Source organism: Diabrotica undecimpunctata, chromosome 5 (genome assembly GCF_040954645.1).
Source record: "Diabrotica undecimpunctata isolate CICGRU chromosome 5, icDiaUnde3, whole genome shotgun sequence".
Classification (NCBI taxonomy): Eukaryota; Metazoa; Arthropoda; class Insecta; order Coleoptera; family Chrysomelidae; genus Diabrotica; species Diabrotica undecimpunctata.
In genome coordinates, this window is record NC_092807.1 from 143,283,309 (window position 1) to 143,306,755 (window position 23,447).

General features: G+C 34.4%; 2 protein-coding genes across 13 annotated transcripts in view; one reads left to right on the forward strand and one right to left on the reverse strand.

Moving 5' to 3' along the window:
* LOC140441907 (uncharacterized) overlaps positions 1-19,226 on the reverse strand; it is a 45,459-nt gene extending 26,233 nt beyond the window's left edge. The window contains exons 1-14 of one of the 12 annotated variants that reach the window (XM_072532894.1): positions 18,855-19,226; positions 17,676-17,816; positions 17,580-17,612; positions 14,709-14,856; positions 10,626-10,994; positions 10,405-10,545; positions 10,265-10,324; positions 6,945-7,004; positions 6,826-6,885; positions 5,810-5,869; positions 5,556-5,615; positions 5,412-5,471; positions 5,271-5,330; positions 569-882 (exon numbers count right to left, since the gene is read on the reverse strand). In XM_072532894.1, coding sequence (XP_072388995.1) covers positions 569-882; positions 5,271-5,330; positions 5,412-5,471; positions 5,556-5,615; positions 5,810-5,869; positions 6,826-6,885; positions 6,945-7,004; positions 10,265-10,324; positions 10,405-10,545; positions 10,626-10,994; positions 14,709-14,856; positions 17,580-17,612; positions 17,676-17,816; positions 18,855-19,037 — 1,749 coding nt within the window. In that variant the 5' untranslated portion in view covers positions 19,038-19,226. The remainder of the gene's footprint in view (positions 1-568; positions 883-5,270; positions 5,331-5,411; positions 5,472-5,555; positions 5,616-5,809; positions 5,870-6,825; positions 6,886-6,944; positions 7,005-10,264; positions 10,325-10,404; positions 10,546-10,625; positions 10,995-14,708; positions 14,857-17,579; positions 17,613-17,675; positions 17,817-18,854) is intronic. The other 11 variants (XM_072532896.1, XM_072532895.1, XM_072532897.1 and 8 more) reach the window with 11 other exon arrangements.
* A 704-nt stretch (positions 19,227-19,930) lies between these two features.
* Positions 19,931-23,447, forward strand: part of LOC140441909 (uncharacterized) — a 91,131-nt gene continuing 87,614 nt past the window's right edge. The window contains exons 1-2 of the mRNA XM_072532907.1: positions 19,931-20,192; positions 20,329-20,505. Of these exons, the coding sequence (XP_072389008.1) occupies positions 20,013-20,192; positions 20,329-20,505 (357 nt within the window). The 5' untranslated portion in view covers positions 19,931-20,012. The remainder of the gene's footprint in view (positions 20,193-20,328; positions 20,506-23,447) is intronic.

Sequence of the window (23,447 nt, forward strand, 5' to 3'; positions counted from 1 at the left end):
GGAAGTTCTAGAAAAAATGAAGAAGGAACCAGAGATTGTGTTTACGATCAAACGCATAAAATTGCAATATCTGGGACACGTTATGAGAAATCAGCACCGTTACTCCCTGCTGCAGTCTATATTGCAAGGTAAAGTCAAAGGTAAGCGAGGACCCAGTAGAAGGAGAATATCATGGCTGCGGAATTTAAGAACATGGTTTAAGAAAACCTCAACGGAGCTGTTTCGAGCCGCAGCGAGCAAGGTCATGATTGTCAATATGATTTCCAACATCCGAAACGGATAGGAACCAGAAGAAGAAGAAGTGATAAATATATTACGAAATAAACATAATAACAGAATCGTAGAAGGAAAAGTGATGATAATCGGTCGAAATAAATCATTAATATGATATCAAAGCGTCGGTAATCCAGGAAAGAGACAAAGCAATGACCTAAGTCCCGAGTCAGGTGTATTAAGATAAAACATGTAACATGCCTAAAAGAAAAACAAAATAAAAATAAGCATTTTAGTTGACCATCAAAGCCAAATATACTATTTTTTGTTAAGTTGTTTTGTAATATATTCTTACAGCATATTTACTCTTAAGATTCTTGTAGGGCTCTGACGATTCATCTAGCGTAGAATGTACTCCTAGTTTTACTGTACGGGTGGGCCTTACAGGGGTACACGTAGCTTTATCTCTACATGGACATAAAAATGATTCACTATCTTCTCCTCTGCTGATATGACTAGGACCTGGTTCAGTTCGTAGACCAATCGTTTTAAGATCAGTTCTGCATTGGCAGTCTATACTGCAAGTTGAAACAGTTGAACTTACTGCTCGCTCGGCGGTATAAATATGCGGGCCTTCACTTTTCTCTTCTGATAGAACTCTAGACAAATCTAAGAAAAATTTATATTGAGAAGATAATCATATGCATAAGTTAGAACTACTATTTCTTGGGTTTAGGTTCAATATGTAATATTAAATTTGAAACTATATTTTATTGTGCTATTCAAATTACCGTTTCGGCAGGTAACCCTAGCCTTTGTCAAGATTCTAAAATGTACAAAATTAGGGACAAAAAGTTATTGTAAAATATATAAAAAAACATGACACTAACATTAATGAATTGACAGAAGTAAAAATCGATGTCTGATATCTCATGGCTTACTGTCATTAATATATAATTATTTTTATATGGGCGTATCGTCGGTGTTTTCGAAAAAGGTAAAGTGAGGATATGTTATAACTTTCAGAGTCTTTTATGGTGATATATTTATTATTATAGTTTATTCGTCTTCCGGGTTTGGACCGTGTCATTTGTGAGTGACCCAAAAGTGGGTTCATCTCGACGTTTCGCTACAATTGTATGTAGCTTCTTCAGGAGAACAAAAAAGAAAAAGAAACAAAAGAAAGGAAGATGGGTAGTTAGCAACGGTAACTCAGTTACTCAACGCAACCAGAGGCGAATACTAACTACCAAGATGGGCATTTGGTCACAGTAACTCAACTACTCAACGCAGCCAGAGGTGAAAACCAAATGCCAGGACAGGGATTCACGTCCAACAGCTCAGAACACTAACGCGTCGAGAGGCAGGGAGTGAATCCGACGATTACTCCGCTACCGCTCTATTTATAGTCGCGGTGACCTGTCGTGTCGGGACGTATCGGCACACTCCGTGGCGCGAACGTCAAGAAGCGCGCGCTGGCCAATCATGTGGCTGCATTGTGGTAGCGGGACCGGACGGCGGCTCTAGACTGGGATTCCAGATGGGAGACAAGTAGTATCCTTCCTCTCGATTGATATTATGTCGATTTTTTCGGATCTCTAGAGATTCGCGGATTTTCCTGGAATAAAAGAAGGGGCTCTTAGAAATAATATGGGTTTTTTCGAACAATATGGAATGACCGGTTTCTTGGCAGTGTTCTGCAACTGCAGAATGGGAGAAAAGACCTGATCGAATGCATCTTTGATGCTCTTGAATCCGAGTTTTGACGGAGCGACCAGTTTCGCCAATATACACTTGTCCACATGAACAAGGAATAGAATAGACACCACAGGAAGATAGGGGCGGTAATGGGTCCTTAGGAGAGGGCAGATATTGTGAGATTTTCTTGGGTGGTCAGTCACTGAACATCAATAAATTACTAAACAAATAATGACATTTAACAAAAACATAGCCTACTATGTTTCTTTTAAATTGATAAAAAATAATTTCTTTCATATTCTGTCCGCTAGACAATAAGTATTTTTGATATTGTTAATTTAACTAACGCGTTATTTTATGAGCACACACAAAAATATTGTATTTTTATCCACCCTGTACCAATTTGAATCAACATGTGATACATTTTTGGAAATGTATCACATGTTGATTCACATTTTGTATCACATTTTTTTTTTGGAATCAGCTCAGCTAGAGTAATCCGAAAATTGAGACAAAATGAGGGTGTTCCATTTAAAAAAAATGACGGTGACGTCATTACTCGAAAGTAATTCACCCTGTATATTAGAATATTATTTTAAAATACGGCAAATTAAAATCGACGTGTTTCAGGATTATTTCTTTAAATGCTCTGTTTAGCTAAAAAATAATTTGTTCCATACTTTACGGACACAGTGTATATATATGTTCGGATAGATTTCCGTGGTCAGATAAATGAAAATCACTAAGGTCTCGGGAAGAACCGCGTTGAGAATTTAATGCTCGACGTTTCGGCACCCATGTTGGAGTCATTCTCAAGATGGATACGGTTCCGTTCGAGTTCGGAGTCTCAATTTGAGAACACGATACTGGTACGTGAGTGCCTGGAGGTAAAAGTGTTAAACTTTTTTGCATCTTTTTGGGGTCTCAAAATTAATAATCTCAACAAAATTCAGCTATTTCGTATGATTTTTAGGGGTCAAATCTCTGAGGACTAGACTATTAGAAGTAATCCTCTTTTTATATTTGGCCAGAGATATTAAACCAATATGGCCAATATTATCAGTTTGATTTTTGTGTATTTGTATGATTACGATCCTGGCAACTGTCAGATCAACTGTCAACGTCAAACTTATAGACGCACTGAAAGACGGGTTTCAGAAGATCTTCTACTATTGTAATCTTGTACTACTATATCATAAAATTTTAAGTCTTTTTCTTTAACATGAAACTCATTACTTTTCTTGATTATTATAAACAAATTAACTGCCAATTAAAAAATAATTCCTACTTTTTATCTAATCGTCCCAGAATAACTTTCTATTTTTTTCAAATTTGTATAAAAATTATCAGCTTTTCAAATATATAAAAATATTTTCTCTAGGAGTTACAGTTTAAAAGTAATTTTAATTTTTTATAAATTAAAAATAAAAAAATCCTCTAAAAAATATTTTTTGGATAAAAATTAATTTTTTAAAACCTTTTCTGGTGGTTATTAAAAGGAAAAGTATTTACTTTTCTTCAGGTACCCGTGCAATTATTATATCTTTATTGTTTTATGTCCTATATTATTCCAGAAAAAATAACTTCTGAGTTAAAAAATAATTACTCCAGTCGTCAGAGACGAACATGCCACTGATCCTTTCAGAATGTCAATTTTAGGACGCCAAAAAGATGCAAAAAAGTTTACGACTTTTACCTTGGGCTTTCTCCTAAAACCTCCCTCATAGCGAAGGAAAAACGGAAAAAAATCGATTTACCAAGAATCTGTACTCCATAGAAAAAAGTAATTGCAATAAAAAATGTAGCTAAGATAATTTTAAACAAAAATGTTTATTAGCATTTTTTATGCAGAATAAACCGTTCGCTTAGAAACAACGCTTGAAGCGATCGGCAATTTTTAATGTCAGTTAGGCGCGAAATTATTGTTCAATAAAATTTGTATCAGCTCGACGGTAAAAATTTTTTATCTTTTGATCTGAGTGTCCTATCGACAAAAATTAAGATAAAGGTAAAAAGTGCAGCTTTTGTACACAATTTTTGTATTTTGCCGCAAATAAACTTTATAATCTTTATAAAGGCGTTAAATAAATATACGTGGCCCGATTTTTGCCATTTTTTATGATTTTCATGAGATCAATACAATACGATACGATAACTAGAGCCTAATCTTTCAAACTTATAACATATTTAGGCATTTGAAATATGCATAAAAAATGCTGAATTTAAACTTTCACATTACAAAGGATCTAAAACATTTAAAACTATTATTTTTCAATTATGCTAGTACGTTTTTTAAAACTACCCGTTTTCTGCTACGAATTACACTCAAAACCATCTTCTTGGAGATATTTCCCGTAACGTGCGATTGTTTGTAATGCAAAAGTTTAAATTCTTTTAGTATAATATAATTTCAGTCATATTTCAAATGCCTCATATTTGTTGCCACAACTCAAAATTCAGATTTCATGTTATAGGTTTGGAAGACTGGTCTCTAAAAATCGAAATTTCGCTATGACGGGGCAGGAAAAATTATACATTTTATTGATCTGACGAGAATTGACGCTTGTTTATTGACCAGATTTATATAAACTGACTTTCTTTTTGGCAAAATACAAAAATTGTACCAGAAAGATGCGCTCTTCACCTTTCAAAATCATTTTGATTTTTGTCAAAAGAACACTGATAAAAAGATATCTAATTTTTACCGTCCACTTCATACGCATTTTATTTAACATTGATTTCCCGGGCGCAACTGACATTCAAAACCGCCTGTCGTTTTAAGTGTTATTTCTGAGAGAACTGTTCATTCTATAGAAAAAGTGCTAATTAATATTTGTGTTTAAAAATCATCGTAGCTATATTTTTTAATTGAAACACTTTTTTGTACAAATTCTTGATAAATCGATTTTTTTTGAGTTTTTATCCCTCTACGAGGGGGATTTTAGGGGTAAGTCCGGGGGTAAAAGTGGTAAACTTTCTTGCAACTTTTTTGGGGTCCCAAGATTGATATTCTCGTCAAAATTCAGCTTCTTCCTATGATTTTTATGAGTCAAATATCTGACGACTGGACTAAACGCTCTTTGGAGCAACAAATTATTTAAAAAAAATTAGAATACGCTATTTTGAATTTCCTACACATTTCTAGAAACCCACGCAAAAATGTCTACAAAAAACGTTAGGTTCGCTTACTATATATAGGTATTTATTTAATAAAAAAATCGTCAAATATCTGGCAATTGAGATGTCCTGAACGTACTTAAATTTTTTTATTTCCCTGAGGTTAAGGGTACTTGCATACACTTATCGCCCTTTGTAACCATAATACTACAATAAAAACAAGTTAACAATTACGAGATTACCTTTGTAACCAGAAGGCAGGGGCGTACTGGTATCTTTGATTTCACGTCTGTAAGGGTCATCTGGAAAAGTATTTCTTAAGTGTTTGACTAACTCTCATTAATATTATACAGTACTAAAAATTTAATTAATTATAACAGTACCTTTGTAATCAGAAGACACGGGTATGCTAGTATCTCTGATATCTCTTTCATATGGATCATCTGAAAAAGTATAACTATAGTTTTTAAATAACTCGCGTTAATATTATGTACATAGTACTAAAAACATACTAACTGTAACAGTACCTTTGTAACCGGAAGACGCACGAATGCTAGTATCTCTGATTTTACTTCTGTAAGGGTCATCTGAAAAAATATTTCTTTATTAATTAACTAACTCACAATAATATTAAGTAGTACTACAAATTTAATTAACACCTCAACCGCCCAAACAGTACCTACTTAAGCCCACATGTTGGGCCACGAAAGCTGAGCGGCCGTTTTGGTTGTTAACTACATGTCGGTTAACGTGGTGGTTAATGTATTAATTATAACATTACCTTTGTAATCGGCAGATACGGGAATGCTAGTATCTCTAATTTTACTTCTGTAGGGGTCATCTGAAAAAATATTTCTTTAATGTTTAACTAGCTCGCAATAATATTACGCAGTACTAAAAATTACCACAACAAAAGGGCTCCTGCAGGGTTATTTTACATCTCCAACCCTATTCAAAATATACTTAGAGAAAGCCTTGACTACATGGAAAAGAAAATGTGAAGGCATGGTAGTACCTGTATACGTTAACCTTTGCAGACGATCAAGTGATTGCACAAGACCAAGAAGACCCCAGTTACATCATAAAGAAACTACAAGAAGAATATACCAAGGCTGCCTAGATATTAATATCGTGAAAACGGAGTACCTATCTACAAATGAAGAAAACATAGAAGATCTACAGATTGACGACAACGTAACAATCAAAGAAAAGGATAAATTCAAATACTTGGGTTTATAACCACGCAAAGGACCACAACAGAGGAAGAAATTAAGCAAAAACTAGGACAAACAAGAACAGCAATCCGACTTAACTCAGTATGATGGGATCGACAACTAAATATGAGGCCAAACAACAGATTTATAAAACATTAGTGCGAAGTATTATAACATGTGGGGCTGAAAATTGGATTATAAACAAGAAAAATAGCAGTAAGATAGTAGCAACAGAGATGGAATGTCTACGAAGATGCTGCAGAGTATCAAGAATGGATAAGGAGGAAAAGAGAACGACCCCGAAGATCCGAGAGGAACGAAGTAGACGACGCCATGAGTAAGGGAGGCTTAAACGATGGGCAATGGGATAACAGAGAGAGATGGAAACGGTTGAGCGAGTGAAGGCAGTAAATACTGTAGTATTCCTGAATATATACATACAGTACTAAAAATGTGATTAACACCTTAACCGCCCAAACAGTACCTACTTAAGCCCACATGTTAGGACACGAAAGCTGAGCGGCCGTTTCTGTTGTTAACTACATGTCGGTTAACGTGGTTAATGTATTAATTATAACACTACCTTTGTAATCAGCAGACACGGGAATGCTAGTATCTCTAATTTTACTTCTGTAAGGATCATCTGAAAAAGTATTTTTTCAATGTTTAACTAACTTGCGATAATATTAATTATAACACTACCTTTGTAATCAGCAGACACGGGAATGCTAGTATCTCTAATTTTACTTCCGTAAGGGTCATCTGAAAAAGTATTTTTTTAATTTTAATTTTTAATTTTAATTTTTTTAACCCTTTCGCTCACGAGTTTTTGTTTGCACAGATAAAAATTATTTTTTGGTTAATATCTTGGTGTTTGGGAAAGTATATACTATTTCTTTTCATATTTTTATTATTAATATTTTTCTTTTAACGTGTACTATAATGTGACCTAATTCAATCCTGTATTCTAACGACTTTGGTAAAATATATTGCTTCCTGTAAAAACTGGTTGTCTCATCTATTGCGTTTTAAGTACGAAGAATTTGACTTCTTTTGTGTCACCAATATAGAAACAAGTGTACGGTTCGTATTACCAGAACAATTATCGCAACACAATAGAGTGATTTATTGGTGTACCCTCTTGGTATACAGACCACATGCAACGGTTAGGAGGTTCTTTTCTGACCGTCTTAAGTCTCAACTCAAAACACTTCATCCCCAGACAGCGAACGAAACACACCAAGTTTTGTGGCTCTCGTGCCAGAGAGTCGCGTCGGCGGGCGCCCCGACGCAGTACCAACAAGATTTCCTTGGCAACGACTAAAATATTTTAAAGGGTAAGTCTATATTCTTTGTACAAACATCAATAATGAGTAAAACCAGTTAATTTCTTAATTAATTTACAGTTGTGTTTGCTATTTTTCGCTAATTGATTTACAAACAAATTATTTCATTTTTTCGTTATTATTATTTATCGAATATTATTTAACCAGCGACCTCATTAAGTTTTATACAAAACACTTGGTAAAATATGATAAATAACACCCTCGAATTGTTTTTTCAAAATTTGCTTTCTTAAGTATATGAAAAAAATATTTTCTAGATCTGTAGACATAAATAGTCAATGAATTAAATTATAGAACTTATTGAAGAATGAAAATTCAGTAAAAAAATAAAACAAAATGTAAGTATGTAACATAAAACGTAAGTATTTATTTTATATGGAAATTTACAAAACAGTTGCAATCTTTTTGAAGGCACAAATGCACCTTACATTTAGTGCAAGTCCATCTAGACTTGCCTTTGCAGCCAACATTCTTGCATCGTCCAGGAAAGGACACCCCAGTGTGCTCAGGCCTATGGTTTATGTTGTCTAATTGTACCGCTGCAAGAGGCCTTACTTCAATCCTAGTTCGACTCAGTTGAACACGGGCATCATCTTTTGAAGTCCTTCCTACTTTCTTCTTGGAAATGCCATTGCCCTGCTTGATGAGCACCTCACCTATCTCGATTCTGAAGTGCAATAAGTATAGTTGTTTTTTCGTTGGGCGACCATGTAATTGGCAATCTTGTCTGTACTCTAATCAAGAATTTACAATAATTGCCATATCCACCGCATGAAATATCATTCTCAGTGTCCATTTTTTGGAGCGAATTTTTGTTCGGGATAATGATATAAGAGCGTCAGCTTTGTCGACTCCGCCTATTGAAGTATTGTATTCCTTTACTATTTGAGGTCGGTTCACTTCAATTTGTTGTTTTGTAGTTTTATCCCAACGTTTTACTGTATCTTGTTCTCCTATTCCTAGTTTGAAGCCAATGCTACTGGCTTATTGTCCAACAAGTTGAGCAAAAAAAACTCCACCATTTGATATCACTTCCTTAGAAAATCCCCTCTGTTTCTCTCGGAATTCTTTTTCGTTGGTAATAGGAGGTTTAATATATATATATATATATATATATATATATATATATATATATATATATATATATATATACATATATAGATTTTTGATTCAGGACCTCAATTAAATTGTAAGAAGTGAAATAATTATCACAAAATATTGTGTGTCTTCGTGGCGCTAAATTTTCGGAAAGATGTAACACTACTGCGGCTCCTTGACCAAATTTTTTAGCTGTTTTAGGATTTATTTCCGCTGTCTTCACTGGATAAATAATAAATTTGTATGTTAGACTACTTGCACCACAAAGTAGAATTAATTTTTAGTCCCATGGATGTGGTTTATTTTCTATATACTGTTTTATATTTAATTGGCCTTTGAAAGGAACCATTTGTTCATCCACGCAAACATAGTTCTCTACTTCTAGCTCCCTGCATCTATTTACTACTGAAATGAGGACTGGTCTCACCTTCCATAGCTTGTCGTTCTGATTTCGGTCCTTCAAATTGTTAACACAATGTAGATGGGTTCGAAGTTTGTAGAATCTATTTAGTGACATTGTCTCGGGAAATATTGACACCTTCAGTGATTTATTCCAGTACATACTTAGACGTGAAAACTTCAAACAACCAATAGTAATGTGTAATCCAAATATAGCTTTCAGCTCCTTCAAATTGGTTGGTGAGAAATGGTTATTATTACAATCGACCATTTTTTCGAATAAGTTTTCTGTAAAATATTTCATGAAATAGCCTACTGGATACATTCCATTTTCAAGCGAAAGGTTTTGAACCGATTATTCCTCAAAAAACGTACTTCTGGTTTGGAACTTGACGTCTTCCATCCACATGATCTCATTTCTTTGGGATATATCCATATTTTGATAAATATCTTCAAACTCTTCAGAATCTGAAGTTGGATGTTTCTCAACCATAATGCTTTCCTAGATAATATCACGGAACTCGTCTGCTTGTGCAATTATATCCTCCATATAATCAGGTAAAGGATCTCCAATTTCTCTTCGCATTACAATATCTTCATCTTCATCGCTACAATCGCTTTCAAGCCCTTCTATATCAGAAAGGCCCTTTTCTAGCTCTTCAAGAAGTTGATTTTCGGTTAAATATTTCTTCTAAGACATGATTTTCTGAAACAAATAAAATATCTTTAAAAAATGAAACTTTAATTTTATACAATTGTCTACAATTGGAGATACCATATTTTAGAGACCTGTTATAGTCACTGCAAGAAATATATGAAGAAAATATTTATATACATCTAATAATACAATACTTGTACTCAAAATAAAAACATAAAATCGACTTGATGATCAATTATTTTTGATATATTTATGGAATTACGAGAGCTTACCTAATTAGAACGTGTAACACAATAACCAACATGTAAACAGCTGTTATAAATTGTTGCTTCTCTATGCTAGAAGTCACTGTAAACTAGGCAATACTTATTACAGAATGTCTGTGGATGTATAAGATATCACATAACTGTAAAACGAAGCCAATTTTGGGTAGGGCAGATACTTGAAAATTATGTGTACAATTGGAGACGCCATGAGCGAAAGGATTAACTAACTTACAATAATATTTATTATAACGCTACCTTTGTAATCAGCAGACACGGGAATGCTAGTATCTCTAATTTTACTTCCGTAGGGGTCATCTGAAAAAGCATGTCTTTAGTCTTTAACTAACTCGTACTAATATTCCGTATTACTAAAAACATATTAATTGTAACACTACCTTGGTAACCAGAAGACACAGGAGTTCCAGGACTTACAGGTTTCGAATCGTCATCAGTAGTGAAACTGGAAAATTCTTTTATTTTTGAATCCGTATCATCAGCTGAAGACTTATCTTTGATTTTAGTGGTGTAAGGACTATCTACAAAAGTATACTTGCATTACCGAACTATTAGTATTAGTATTTATTAGTACCAAGAAATTAAATAAGTTAGATATTACCTTCGTAACCAGTATACATAGGAGAACTTGAAGGTTTTGAATCACTACTGGTACTTAAAGGATCTTTAATTTTTGGATCAGTTTCGTCAGCTGATGAAGTGCCCTTCATTCTACTGCTGCGAGGACGATCTGAGACTGTATCCGGCTTGGACGACCTTTTACTGCTTGGAACATCAGATGAAGCAGTATCCGGTCTATCGTAGTGTCTTCTAGTTTTTGCAAAAAGTTCTTTGTCAGAAGAAACAGCTGCTTTCATTATCTTTCGTTTCTTGGGATCGCTGGGACCTTTTTGACCGCAAATAGTAGTTTTGGCTAGAAATTGTCTTCTAGCTTGTTCTGAACAAGCGGTACATTCACACTTGAGATTTTCTAAAACAAATCAAATAAACGGTTAATATTGTATGAGTAGTTCGTTTATGGAACATATAATTTTTAAATTTTGATAAAAGATGTCCTGTCTTTATTACAGTTCATGCGGTAGTATTTATTTTAATACCCCTTTTATACTTTTAACATTACTTTTATACTTATTTTATTAATAAATTGTCTAACTTTAATATTAGGGGAAATATTGGTATATGTAGAAGGCGATATATGTAATTTCGAATTGTACGAGAAGTATAAAAAAATAGTTAATGGTAGAGATATAATTCTAAATAAATGCATGTCCTAATTTAGGCATTTTCCCGGAGATATTATACATTCAAACTATTAAACAGATATTTGAATCAGGCAAAGAAATACATCAGCCTCCTCAGCCATATATATAAGTTGTTTACGCGAATACTAGTTAAGAGAATGGAAAGAAAATTAGAGACTTATCAACCAAGGGAACAGGCAGGATTCCGAAAAAGTTACGGAACAAATGACCATCTACAAAGTATAAAAACCCTAATAGAGAAAGCAGTGGAATACAATAAACCTCTAGTTCTAATATTTATCGATTTTCACAAAGCCTTTGACACAGTTGAGCTAAGCAAAATATTACAGGCGCTTAAAGAATGCAGGCTAGATTATAGATATACTAAATTATTATACAAAATATACCTGCAGGCAACAACCACTGTCAGATTACATACTAACAGTAATCGCATAAAAATAGAACGGGGGGTTAGGCAAGGAGACCCAATGTCACCTAAACTTTTTAATACGGTGCTAGAACATGCTTTTAAGAATTTGGATTGGATGACAAAGGGAATAAAAATAGATGGAGAATATCTAAACAACTTACGTTTCGCCGATGATATACTTATAATAGCTGAAGATCTAGGTGTGGCAAGAGAGATGGTACAGGAACTCGTTGTGGCTACAGAAAGTGTAGGTTTAAATATAAATATCTCGAAAACAAAAATCATGACCAATTTGGTACCCAACCAGAACATCAGTATTGGTGGAAAAGAAATAGAACTCGTAGATAGATATAAATACCTGGGACATGAAATTATGATTGGCAGGGATAACCAGACTCATGAACTGAAGAATCGGCCTTGGGTGGGCAGCATTTGGAAAACTGAGAGAAACTTTTAAAAGTGAGCTGCCCACATGCCTAAAGAGAAAGGTATTTGATCAGTGCGTCCTCCCAGTCTTGACGTACGGAGCAGAAACACTTACCTTAACAAAAGCAGCAGCTACCAAACTGAGAGTCACGCAGAGAAGAATGGAGCGGTCCATGTTAGGAATAACTCTGCGAGACAGAATAACCAACGAAGACATCAGGAGAAGAACCGGAGTGACTGACATCATCGAGAAGATAGCCAGACTAAAATGGAGATGGGCAGGACACATAGCCAGAATGACAGATGGGCGATGGAGAAAGAGGTTATTGGAATGGAGGCCAAGGGAAGACAAGAGAAGCGTCGGTCGACCACCTACAAGATGGACTGACGATTTAAGAAGACTCGATAAAAACTGGATGAGAGCGGCGCAAGATAGACGGGGTTGGAAACATGAGGAAGAGGCCTATGTTCAGCAGTGGACTCTTGAGGCTGGATGATGATGATGAAAGAAATACATATATCATCAAAATTATAGGTCTATCAGAGTAATTTTAAATACTGACAAAATATTACAAAAAATAATTGGACTACGAGTTTCAATTTTTTTTAATTCAATGTATTGTCTGAATGTCAGTATGGATTTTAACAAGGAAAATCCACTGAAGATGCAATTTGTGCTCTAACAGCTAACATCTTCAAAGCTCTTGATAATGCAAAACCATCTCTTCGTATATTTGTAGATTTATCAAAGGTATTCGCCACTGTTTTACATAAATTATTGCTAAATAAATTAGAAAAATATGGTATTGGAGGGCTTGCATATAATATCCTAGAAAGTTATCTTTCTCTTATATTCTTTTATCTTGAAACAAGCAACAACATGTTTATATAGATGGAGATGGAGGATGGATTGGGAAGGAAAGAATTATATCTTATGGAGTTCCACAGAAAACAGTTTTAGGACCAATTATTTTCAATATCTACATCAATGATCTAACCAGACTGAATAATACAGGTAAGAATATAAACTTTGCAAATGATACAGCTATTTTGTATAATGCAAATCTTCTTCTTCAAGTGCCATCTCCACGGCGGAGGTCGGCAATCATCATAGGTATTCGGACTTTTGAGATGGCTGCTCTGAAAAGTTCATTTGATGTACATCCGTACAACTCTCTCAGGTTGCGCAGCCATGATATTCTACACCTCCCTGTATTTATCTTTCCTTGGATTTTCCCTGCATAATCAGTTGGAGCAAGGTGTATCTCTCTCAATGTGTAATATATCCGAGATATTCCAATTTCCTTGTTTTAATTGTATTTAAAATGTTTATTTCTTTATTCATCCTTCTCAGAACCTCTTTGTTTGTGACGTGTTCTGTCCACGATATTTTTAGAATTCTTCTATATACCCACAGCTCGAATGATTTCAGTTTTCTCATTGATGTCGCATTAAAGGTCCAAGATTCCATTCCATAAAACAAAGTCGAAAAAATATAGCAACCTAACTTTTAGTTCCAATTTTAAATCCCTTGTACATAGCACTCTTCTCATTTTGTTAAAATTTGCTCTAACCTTTTCTATTCTGATTGATAATACAAATACGTGGAGTAATTTAAAACAAAAATCCTAAACAGACTTTGCTATAATTAAAAAATGATTTAAGTTAATATGCTCACCTTAAATATAGACAAAACAAAATATATGCCATTTTTTAAAAAAACTTTAAAAGAAGTAAAAGTTTCTGATTTATTAAGAAATATTATTTTATTTTATTATTTATTTAAAAATAATTAAAATTTATCCAAAATGATTACAATTATTTCAAAACGTTTTCGGTTCAGACGGACTAGTTGAAACTAGTCACTGAAATAGGTTTAAAAACCTTTAAATTAGATGGCAATCATGATTATATTTATAAAAGTGATGACACGATGTTATGAGATTTAACCTAAAGGGAACATACTTTTTCCCTGCTCGAAAAAGGGGACTACTTTGCCCACCGGGTAAAACAAGCCAACTGTTTGAGAAGGAATATCTTTATTTGTTTTACTGATTATTAAAAAGTTTTTGACAATTTACGACATGATCTGTTAATACAGGTATTGAGCGAGATTGATCAATGAAAAGATATGAGGATGATCTAACAACTTTACTGGAATCAAAAGGCAGAAATAAGCCAGAATTACCAAAGGTCTATATACAAAACAAGTTAAAGTAAGTAATTGCGTGAGATAGGGCAGGAGTTTTCCATAACTCTTTTCGCGTTATTCAGCTGTTGTATTCATATTGGACAAAATACTTATTGAAATCCTGGTTCCTCACAAATTCTTTCTAATATATTATCCATAATATCTACTTCATCATATGGAGACATTTTTAAAATTACTTCGTTTATATTTGGAAGCTTATTGTCTAGGTGTTTGCCAAAAGTTTGATAAATACGCCAAATTTTCTCGCATATTTGAAAATCGTAAAATTAAAATTTTAGTAATTGTTATATTTTGGTTATTGATGATTATCATTTTATCTATTTATAAAAAATATGACATCGCTAAGTTTACATATAAATATACTAAAAAACATACCCAATTCTCTACTTAGGCTAACAGGAACACTTTTGCTCTCAAATGAATGAACTACATTTAGAATACGATCTCGTTGCTTAGCGCCAGTCACATCATCACATGCACATACGACGTCATAATTTCCTTCACAAGGGCAATTGTTTGAAATCTGAAAGTATTATTATATAAAAATAATTTTAATAAAGTATAACATATAATATTTTAAATATATATATATATATGCACCCAGCTGATTATTTATATAACAAAACTGTCAAAATTTTATTTATTTATTTATTTAGCGTATGGACTTTCACAGTACGATAAATATACAAATACAATAATATATATTCTTTGATATTATTTAAACACTAAAGACAGAATGAATGACACTAAATATTAATGTCCAATTTACATAGCCATTCAATTGCTTCTGGGGAACATTCCGCAAAGTCCTGGAGGTTTCCACGGTAGGCACGATTCAAGCAGTCTGAAACACAATGGCTTATGGTCTGTCTAGATTGTCCGCAATCGCACTGTGGACTTTCTGCACGACCCCACCTGAACAGCGAATCAGCACATTTACCATATCCGGTACATATACGATTAAGCCTTGCCCAAGTGGACCGGGGCAGATTTGATCCGATGAAACCCTGAGTTGGGGTGGATATCTTAATATAGTCCGATTCTACTGTCGGCATCTATCTTGTTGTCCATTACCTATGTATATCATAGGAATTACCAATTTTTCGGGCAGATCGTATTGGAGGATTTCTAGATCTCAGTCGCTGGTGCTCTTTTGAGATGTCTGGGATATCTTGATGTATTGGTAATTGTACGTTAGCTACAATTTTCTGGTACTCTCTCACTAATGCTGCTGTACGGCGTAGATCTGGTGGAGCAATATTGCTCAGAGTAGACAGCCATCTCACTGGCGTTGGTTTTATTGTTCCAGTGATTATTCTCATGGTTTGGTTAAGTTGGACATCGATTTTGTGCACTATTTAGCCATACTGGTGCACAATATTCTGCCACTGTAAAAACCAAAGCTAGAGCAGAGGTTCGAAGAGTATCTGCAGAAGCACCCCAAGTTGTTCCAGCAAGTTTTGATATTAAGTTATTTCTTGTTCTTAGTTTACCGGCTGCGTTTGTAAGATGACTTTTGAAGGTAAGTGTTCTATCAAGTGTGACGCCTAGATATTTGGGGTTGTTGTTGATTCGACAGGTGAAAGAGACAGGTTTCAGTTTTGCTTATGATAGGACGTAAGCGCCAGTTCTTAAAATAGTTACTTAGTGTAGTTAAGTCCTCGTTTAGAGCTCGTTCTCCTACTTTTTTACTATTATCTTGGAAGCCAATGGCCAGGTCGTCAGCATAAGCAAATTTTCTCGATTTTGTTTCAGGTATATCTGCTGTATAAAGGTTAAATAATAAAGGAGCTAGCACTGAGCCTTGAGGTAAGCCGTTGTTAAGTTTTCTAACGTTACTCTGTGCATCATTCATATATACCTGAAACAGTCTGTTAGTCAGTGGATTGTTTATCAGCTGACAAGTTTTGAAGCAAGGTATGATTTTCATCAGCTTATAAATAAGGCCCTCTCTCCACACAGTGTCATAGGCAGCCGTGAGATCTATAAATGTTATGGCAGATTTTTCGCGTCTTTTAAAGCCAGCTTCAATAAATGTAGTTAAGAACAGCACTTGGTCACAGCAACTTCGTCCTTTTCTAAATCCAGCTTGTTCAATTGGTACAGCATCCTCAATGGTGTTACATATTCGGTTATATAAAAGTCGTTCTAGTAATTTATAACAGCAACTGAGTAAAGCAATAGGCCGGTAACTTTCAGGCAGCTTGTTGTCTTTGCCAGGCTTCTGGATTGCGATAATTTTTGTTCTTTTGAATTCTGGGGGAATTTTTTGAGCCACTGTCGTGTTTCTGTACCAGTGTGGACTATAAACTCAGGATACATTCCATCGAAGCCTGCTGCTTTTCCTGTTTTAGTTTGGTTAAGCGCTTCGTTTAATAAATCCAATGAGAGGGCACGTGAGTATTCTGATGTTGTGGGAGTATTTGCTTTAAGTTGTTTAAGAGCTCTTTTTACTGTAGATGTATGAGTTTTCTCAGATGGAGCTCGGGAGTTCTCAATTATTCTATTGGCTATTTTATTTGGCTCAATTGTTGATTTGTTTAAGTGTTGCGCTCTGCTTGCTTCGCCCAGTTTGCGGATCAGTCCCCATGCTTTTCGACTGGAACGTGAAAAATCAATATGTTCTACGGTAGACTTCCATTTATTAAGTCTCGTTGAGTCCAGTGACTTCAGTAAGTTGTCACCAATTTCGGGATCTTCTGATTTCAAAAATTCGTCATATAGTTTTTGGCTTTCTTCCGTCCAGCCTGGGATGTACTGTCAAAATGACACTGAGGTCTCGGCACTGAGGTCTCAATCTGCCTACTCCCCAGTGTCGAGTGACACTGGGGAGTAGGCAGATTGAGACCTCAGTGCCGAGAGACAGTTCTTGCAATATAGAACACGATACTGGTACGTCTCGAGTGAGGGGAGTAGGCAGATTGAGACCCCGAACTCGAACCGAACCGTATCACTCTTGATAATGGCTCCAAAATGGGTGCCGAAACGTCGAGTTTTAAATTCTCAACGCGGTTCTTTCCGAGAACTCAGTAATTTTCATTTCTCTGACCGCGGAAACTTATCCGAACATATATATATATATATATATATATATATATATATATATATATATATATATATATATATATATATATATATATATATATATATATATATATATATATATATATATATATTAAATATGTATATACAGTATTAACATCTTATGTATAATTAATGGAGAATATATAGGAAATCAATACTTACAGCTTGTGAACATGCATATCCCATTTGTTTTTGCTGAAAATTAATATATTTATTATTAACCAAGATGGCTACAAATTAATGTTTTATCCAAATTACCAATTTCATTAAGTGTTCTTTTTCTTTTTCTGTCAAATCTCGTGACATAATAAAAGCCCATAGTTGTTTAAGGCTTTTTGTAAGTTTTGCTTTGGATTTTAGGGTAAGTGCATGTAGTACGGCTGTTGTGAGTAGACCACACTGAAACATTATTATTTATTTTAAAACAATTGAAAATTATACTTTAGTAATTGAAAATGTTCTTATATATATATATATATATATATATATATATATATATATATATATATATATATATAATCAAAAGGCACTGATCCTCTCATGAAATAGTATCTAAAAAGCTCTTGCGACTGAGTTTTACTTCGCGATGTACAGTCATTGTTAGATAGTAACGCTTCTTGCTGGTGCTTGAAGTAAAGTTCTTGAAAGTTGACTTGAAGGTCCAGCAAAAGTCGTCGTAGGAAAGATGACCAAAATGTGGATGGACCCTCAAATTTCAGAAAGTCTAAAAATGAATTTCGTGGACAGACCGCCGGACAAATAATTCAATTTTAAAGGTCAGCAAATGGCTTTTTAGTAAAATCTATCTAAAACAATTAAAATACTTTGGATATGTTATGCGAGCAGATACAGAAAACATGGAAAGACCTTTTATCCAAGAAAAGGTAGAAGACCGAAGATCACGGGGAATATCCCCATCAAGATGGATCCAAAAAATTACAGGAACATGCCAATGACCTACGCATAAGTTAAAAGAAATCACCAGAGGCAAAGATCTTTCTAGATGGGCAATACACGAGATCAAGAAGACTACTACACTCCCTCTGTGGGAGACAGGACTGAAGAGAGAGAGACACTAGGACAAGCAACCAGATGCCTAGAAGAATATTAATTGAGGATTTAACACTGGAAGGTGTGGACACCTTGCTTCCAATTAGAATTCATAATCAAACAACAATGGATGCAATATTGAGAATTTATGGTGTAGTTCAAGCAGTTGTATAAAAGGATATATAGTAGAACAAACTTTGTAAGGAACTGACCATATAACAATTCAAGAACTTACACTAAGTCAGTCAGACTAAACGAAGTTTGATACCAAAAATGACTAAACCCTGGAATGATGGAGAAGCTAAAACAGTGGATAAGATTTTGAATATATTATAGAAAGAATACAGTTCTTATACACAATTCTACAGATAAAAATACAGTTCTTACTTTTTCAATATCACTTTTAACCACATCCAAAATGTGACGTCGTCTATCTTCAACGGTATAATTCCAGCTTCTTAAGTCTTCATTGGAACTAATTGCTTTAAGCCTACCCTCCGATCTTCTTTTTAAAGGTTTTATATAGGATTCGTCTAAAGTAAATCTGATATTTTCGGACACATATGTCATACTGTAATTTTTACTTGAATTAATTTAAAAATTTAAAAAGTATACTTATTTTTGAATAATTTAAACTATTTTCGAAATGGTGTGCAGCAAGGTTTAACATTGCCGAAGATTTTTGTAAACAAAAATTATGCATTTATTTGACATGTTATACATCTTTTTTATTTTGACATTTAATATTGCTTATTTCGCGACCAAGTTTTTCTATTTACATGTTTTCTCTTTCTTCTTGAATGTCTCCTTCTCTCTTTATTTTTACAGTAATATATTATTATGTAACCATCATTAGGATAATACGGCTTACTGGGAATATCCACATAAGTGTTAAGGGGTCTGCACACCGAGAACTAGCTCAAAACTAGTTCTAGACTTCAAGTTTAAATGCAGCTTAATTTGGATGCAAGGATACTCGTGTATGAATGGTAGTGAATAGAGTTGTTTTTAGTAATCTTTGTCATGGTCGAAGACCATAACTAGATGTTGAGGATTATATGTATGACTTGCAGGGTACCCGGGAGCAGTTTCAGACGATAATTTTTGGATCCACATATTCCTTCGCGATTTAGGTGTTTTTTTTTTAGGGATTTTTTATTACTGATTACCACGCTGGGTATAATTTTAGGGCTCTATTCCTAATATTAAGGCTTTCTTGTGTTTTAATCTCTGTTTATATTGTATAATTTTTGTTGTTGTATTCTTTCTTATATTTTTATATATATTCTTTCTTATATAGTCTAGTAGTTGAAAAAGTCTATAAGTAGATGAAAAACGAAGAAATACAAACCTAGAACCTAGGTAAAAATAGTTTTTAATCAAATTTGGCGTGACGTCACCAATAACGTGATATATTATTACACAAAATTAGAATTCATTTATGGCAATAATTTGTCATATGACTGACAAAGACATTAGTAACAAATCATTTTCATTATTTTTTATACTCTGAATTAGAAAGTATAATAAGACCTAAATAACAATATGTCTTATATTACAAAAGGGTCAAGAATCTTTGAAAGTAGCAGTTATTTAGAACCTCCCCGATTAAGATCAGAGGGTCGTATGAAAACATATTCATCAGCAACAGATCTTAGAGCTTGGAGTGATGTTGTAGAGGAAAGAAGACAGCATATATTAGATTACCAAGCAAAAGATCGTGTGGTAAGCAAAATTTATCTAATTTTATAAACATTATCTTTCATACATTGTTAAACCTATACTTAAATATAAATAATGTATTGTACTATTGGTATTGCTTTAATATAGTATATTCTGTTTTGATAAATATATATTTTAGGGTCTATATCCTGGGAAACTAGTCCCTGTAGAACATATGGTCGAGGTACTTTTGTGTTTTAAAAATGAAAAAATAAAACAATTAGAAAAACGAATTGACTACCTAGAAAAAATTATAGATGTATATTATTCTAAATTAGATGTGACGTCTGAACAGAAAGTAAAACTGGAGAAATTGGTAAATAATCACAGACTTTGTTTGACTAATAGTTTTATGCCCATCTTTAATTTTATGTCCAGCTGTCATCCGACTATTTTAGAGGTCTTCCTAGTGGTTTTTTGTACTGGGTTTATGTGTTTATGTCCATTTTGCGATTTATCCTGGGCCCATTCTGTCAACATGATCTCTCCATTTGCGGTGTCGTGCTGGTGTCTATTTTAGCAAGTGCTAAACTTCAGTTTCTCTTAATGTACCTTCATTCTTTTTTCTACTTCTGAGAGAAATTCCTCTTACATAAGTATATTTCTTATAATTTCCTATAATTTCTTATAATGTATTTCTAATCATTTTTTGTTATAAGCTACGTCTCAGCTCTTGTTTTCGCTGCGTATGTTAAAGATTATGTTTGCTACAATTAAGTTTGTACTTAATTTTAACTCGGAAGATTATAATATCTATCTTAGAGGTAAACATAAAAGTAAACTATACAGGCTTAGCCACTCAAAAGAGTCTACTCTGATATTTGGCAATATTCATTTGATTTTGTGAAAATGCTAAAACATGTCAATTTTTATTCTAAAGAGGACATCTTTTAACGATATAGATATCTGTCAATTGTCAACCCCCTCCCTTCAAGTACCCCAACCCTAAAATTTTAAATAGGGAGTATACCATGTGTGACACATAGTTAGATAGTTAATTCGCTGGAGAATTCAGACATTCATATGTTTTTTTATATTAATTTTACTCTTGTGAAAAAGTATCAGTTTTTTGAAAGTGTTACTACACCTCACTCACTTATTTGACACCCAAGTAAAGTTCTATTCAGAATCATCAAATGTCGCATGCAGACATACATGGAACGACAAATACCACAAGAACAAGAAAGCTTCTTTATATTGGTATCTGAGCTATTTACACATCTCATACATTAAATAGGTTTAATCTGTTTTATTAACTGTACTGTACACTTTTTTGAATATCGGAATTTTTTTTTTATTTAATTTACGTGTCTCGACAATGTAGGTCACTGACACAGGTAAAATTTTATTACATTGCATTACAGGAATATACAGTAACATTACAATCAATAAAGAAATACATTTGTACATTAAATATTGGTACAATTATTAATTATTAAATTCTAACGCCGTTTCCTCTTCTAAATTTCCTTGGTAATGCTTAGTTTCATAGAGGAAATTAATAAGGTTTTGAAATTAATCTAGCGAGCTGAGAATATTTGTAAGTTTCGACACAAAAGATTCTTTTGTCTGTTTTTGTTGAAATAGGGACAGTCTACGAGAATATGTTTAACATTGCAATGCATTTGTGCCCTCCAAATTTAAAATCTGGCAGGACCCTGGGCTACCTGGCCTTTCAGCATACGCCCGTTATCGAAACCTCTGCCCCTACGAGTCCGAAACCAAAGTGAAGGTGCCACGCCACGTATACCAGAAACGTTTCGTGGGGCTCCACCTTCCCCGTAGTACCTGTGTTGCGAGTACCTTGCCTACCCGTTATTCCCACACCACGGGCGGGTAGGTTCGGCAGGCGGAGGAATTTCCACCTCGCGCGTAGACAGGTCGCCGCCGAGGATCTCTCCTCTACCACTCTTGGATCTCCCGGTGGGTACGTGCCGGGGCACCCACACCACGCCTGACCGAGGTCAGGAGAGGTATGTACGGGCCCAGCTCGTTCAACCTCACCAGGCTCTTTTGGAATGAGAGTAGAGTGGCCCACGAGAGTCTCGTCTCGGATACTAGGAATGTAGACCGGTGACCGTGTCGCCGAAGCGACCGTGTGCGTTTCTACCAACCCGACACCTCAAGCGACGGCTCTCCACCTCCCAATTCCTACACATTAGTCGCCTCTTACGACAGGCAGGGCTTTCTGACCCCGGCCGTATTCTTATCTCCGCGAGCCGGACGGAGAATATGTTTAACAGATAGAATAATATAACCGTATGTACATACATGTAGGTGGATCTTGGGAAGTCATTAAATGTTTATGTATGAGTTAGTCTTGTATGGCCGATTCTAAATCGACGAATTAAGATTTTGTATTTTCGTATCATGGAAGGAAACTCAAGCTTTTTACCGGTGGGATGGATATCACGAATCTTGGAATGGATTTTATTCCAGTGATCTTGCCAAGACATTTGGATGATATTTTTAAAATACCACTGTAAATCTGTATATAATTGTATGTTTTCAGTCTCCATATTAGAAGATGCAGATTTTTTTGCAAAGAGGTCGGCTAGTTCGTTACCAGGGATTCCTACATGAGACGGAATCCAGATCATAGTTATGGATAATCCCAGTGAGATTAAACCATCGAAAGAGTTTTGAATAGCTTGAACCAAAGGATGTACCGTGTACATACTTTTGAGAGAGTAGATAGACGCTAAAGAGTCTATACATATTGCTACATTTTTATATTCTGGTGATAGTAAGTTTGTAGCTTGGAGAATAGAGAATAATTTAGCAGTATGTATGCAGTAGAAGAGCGGGAGATTACAAGGTATGATTAAATCTGTGTTTGAAGTTACAGCACATTCAACAGCTATAAGACTCTTGGAAGCATCTGTGTATACAATTTGGTCAGATCTGTTGTTAGCAATAAATTTTTTAAAGGTTTGTCTAAAAATTGTGGATTTGTCTCCATGCTTATCATAATTGATCAATGAGAGATTAAAATCTGCTTTCAATTTATTCCAAGGAGGTTTAGGTAATATAAAAATTATAGTTATGGCTGAAAGGTTGATGTTATTTAGATGTGGTGAGAGAAACTGTGGCATAGATTAAAAATTAATAGGAGAAGGAAAGTTTAAAAGGTCATTACATACTAAATTTGTAGGTGGGATTTTCGGTATTAGCTGAGATTCGAGACGGATATTTTAAAAGAAGTTGCCGGCGACGTAGCCAGAGGAGAAGTTTATTAGCTTCTCTCTATAATCTCTC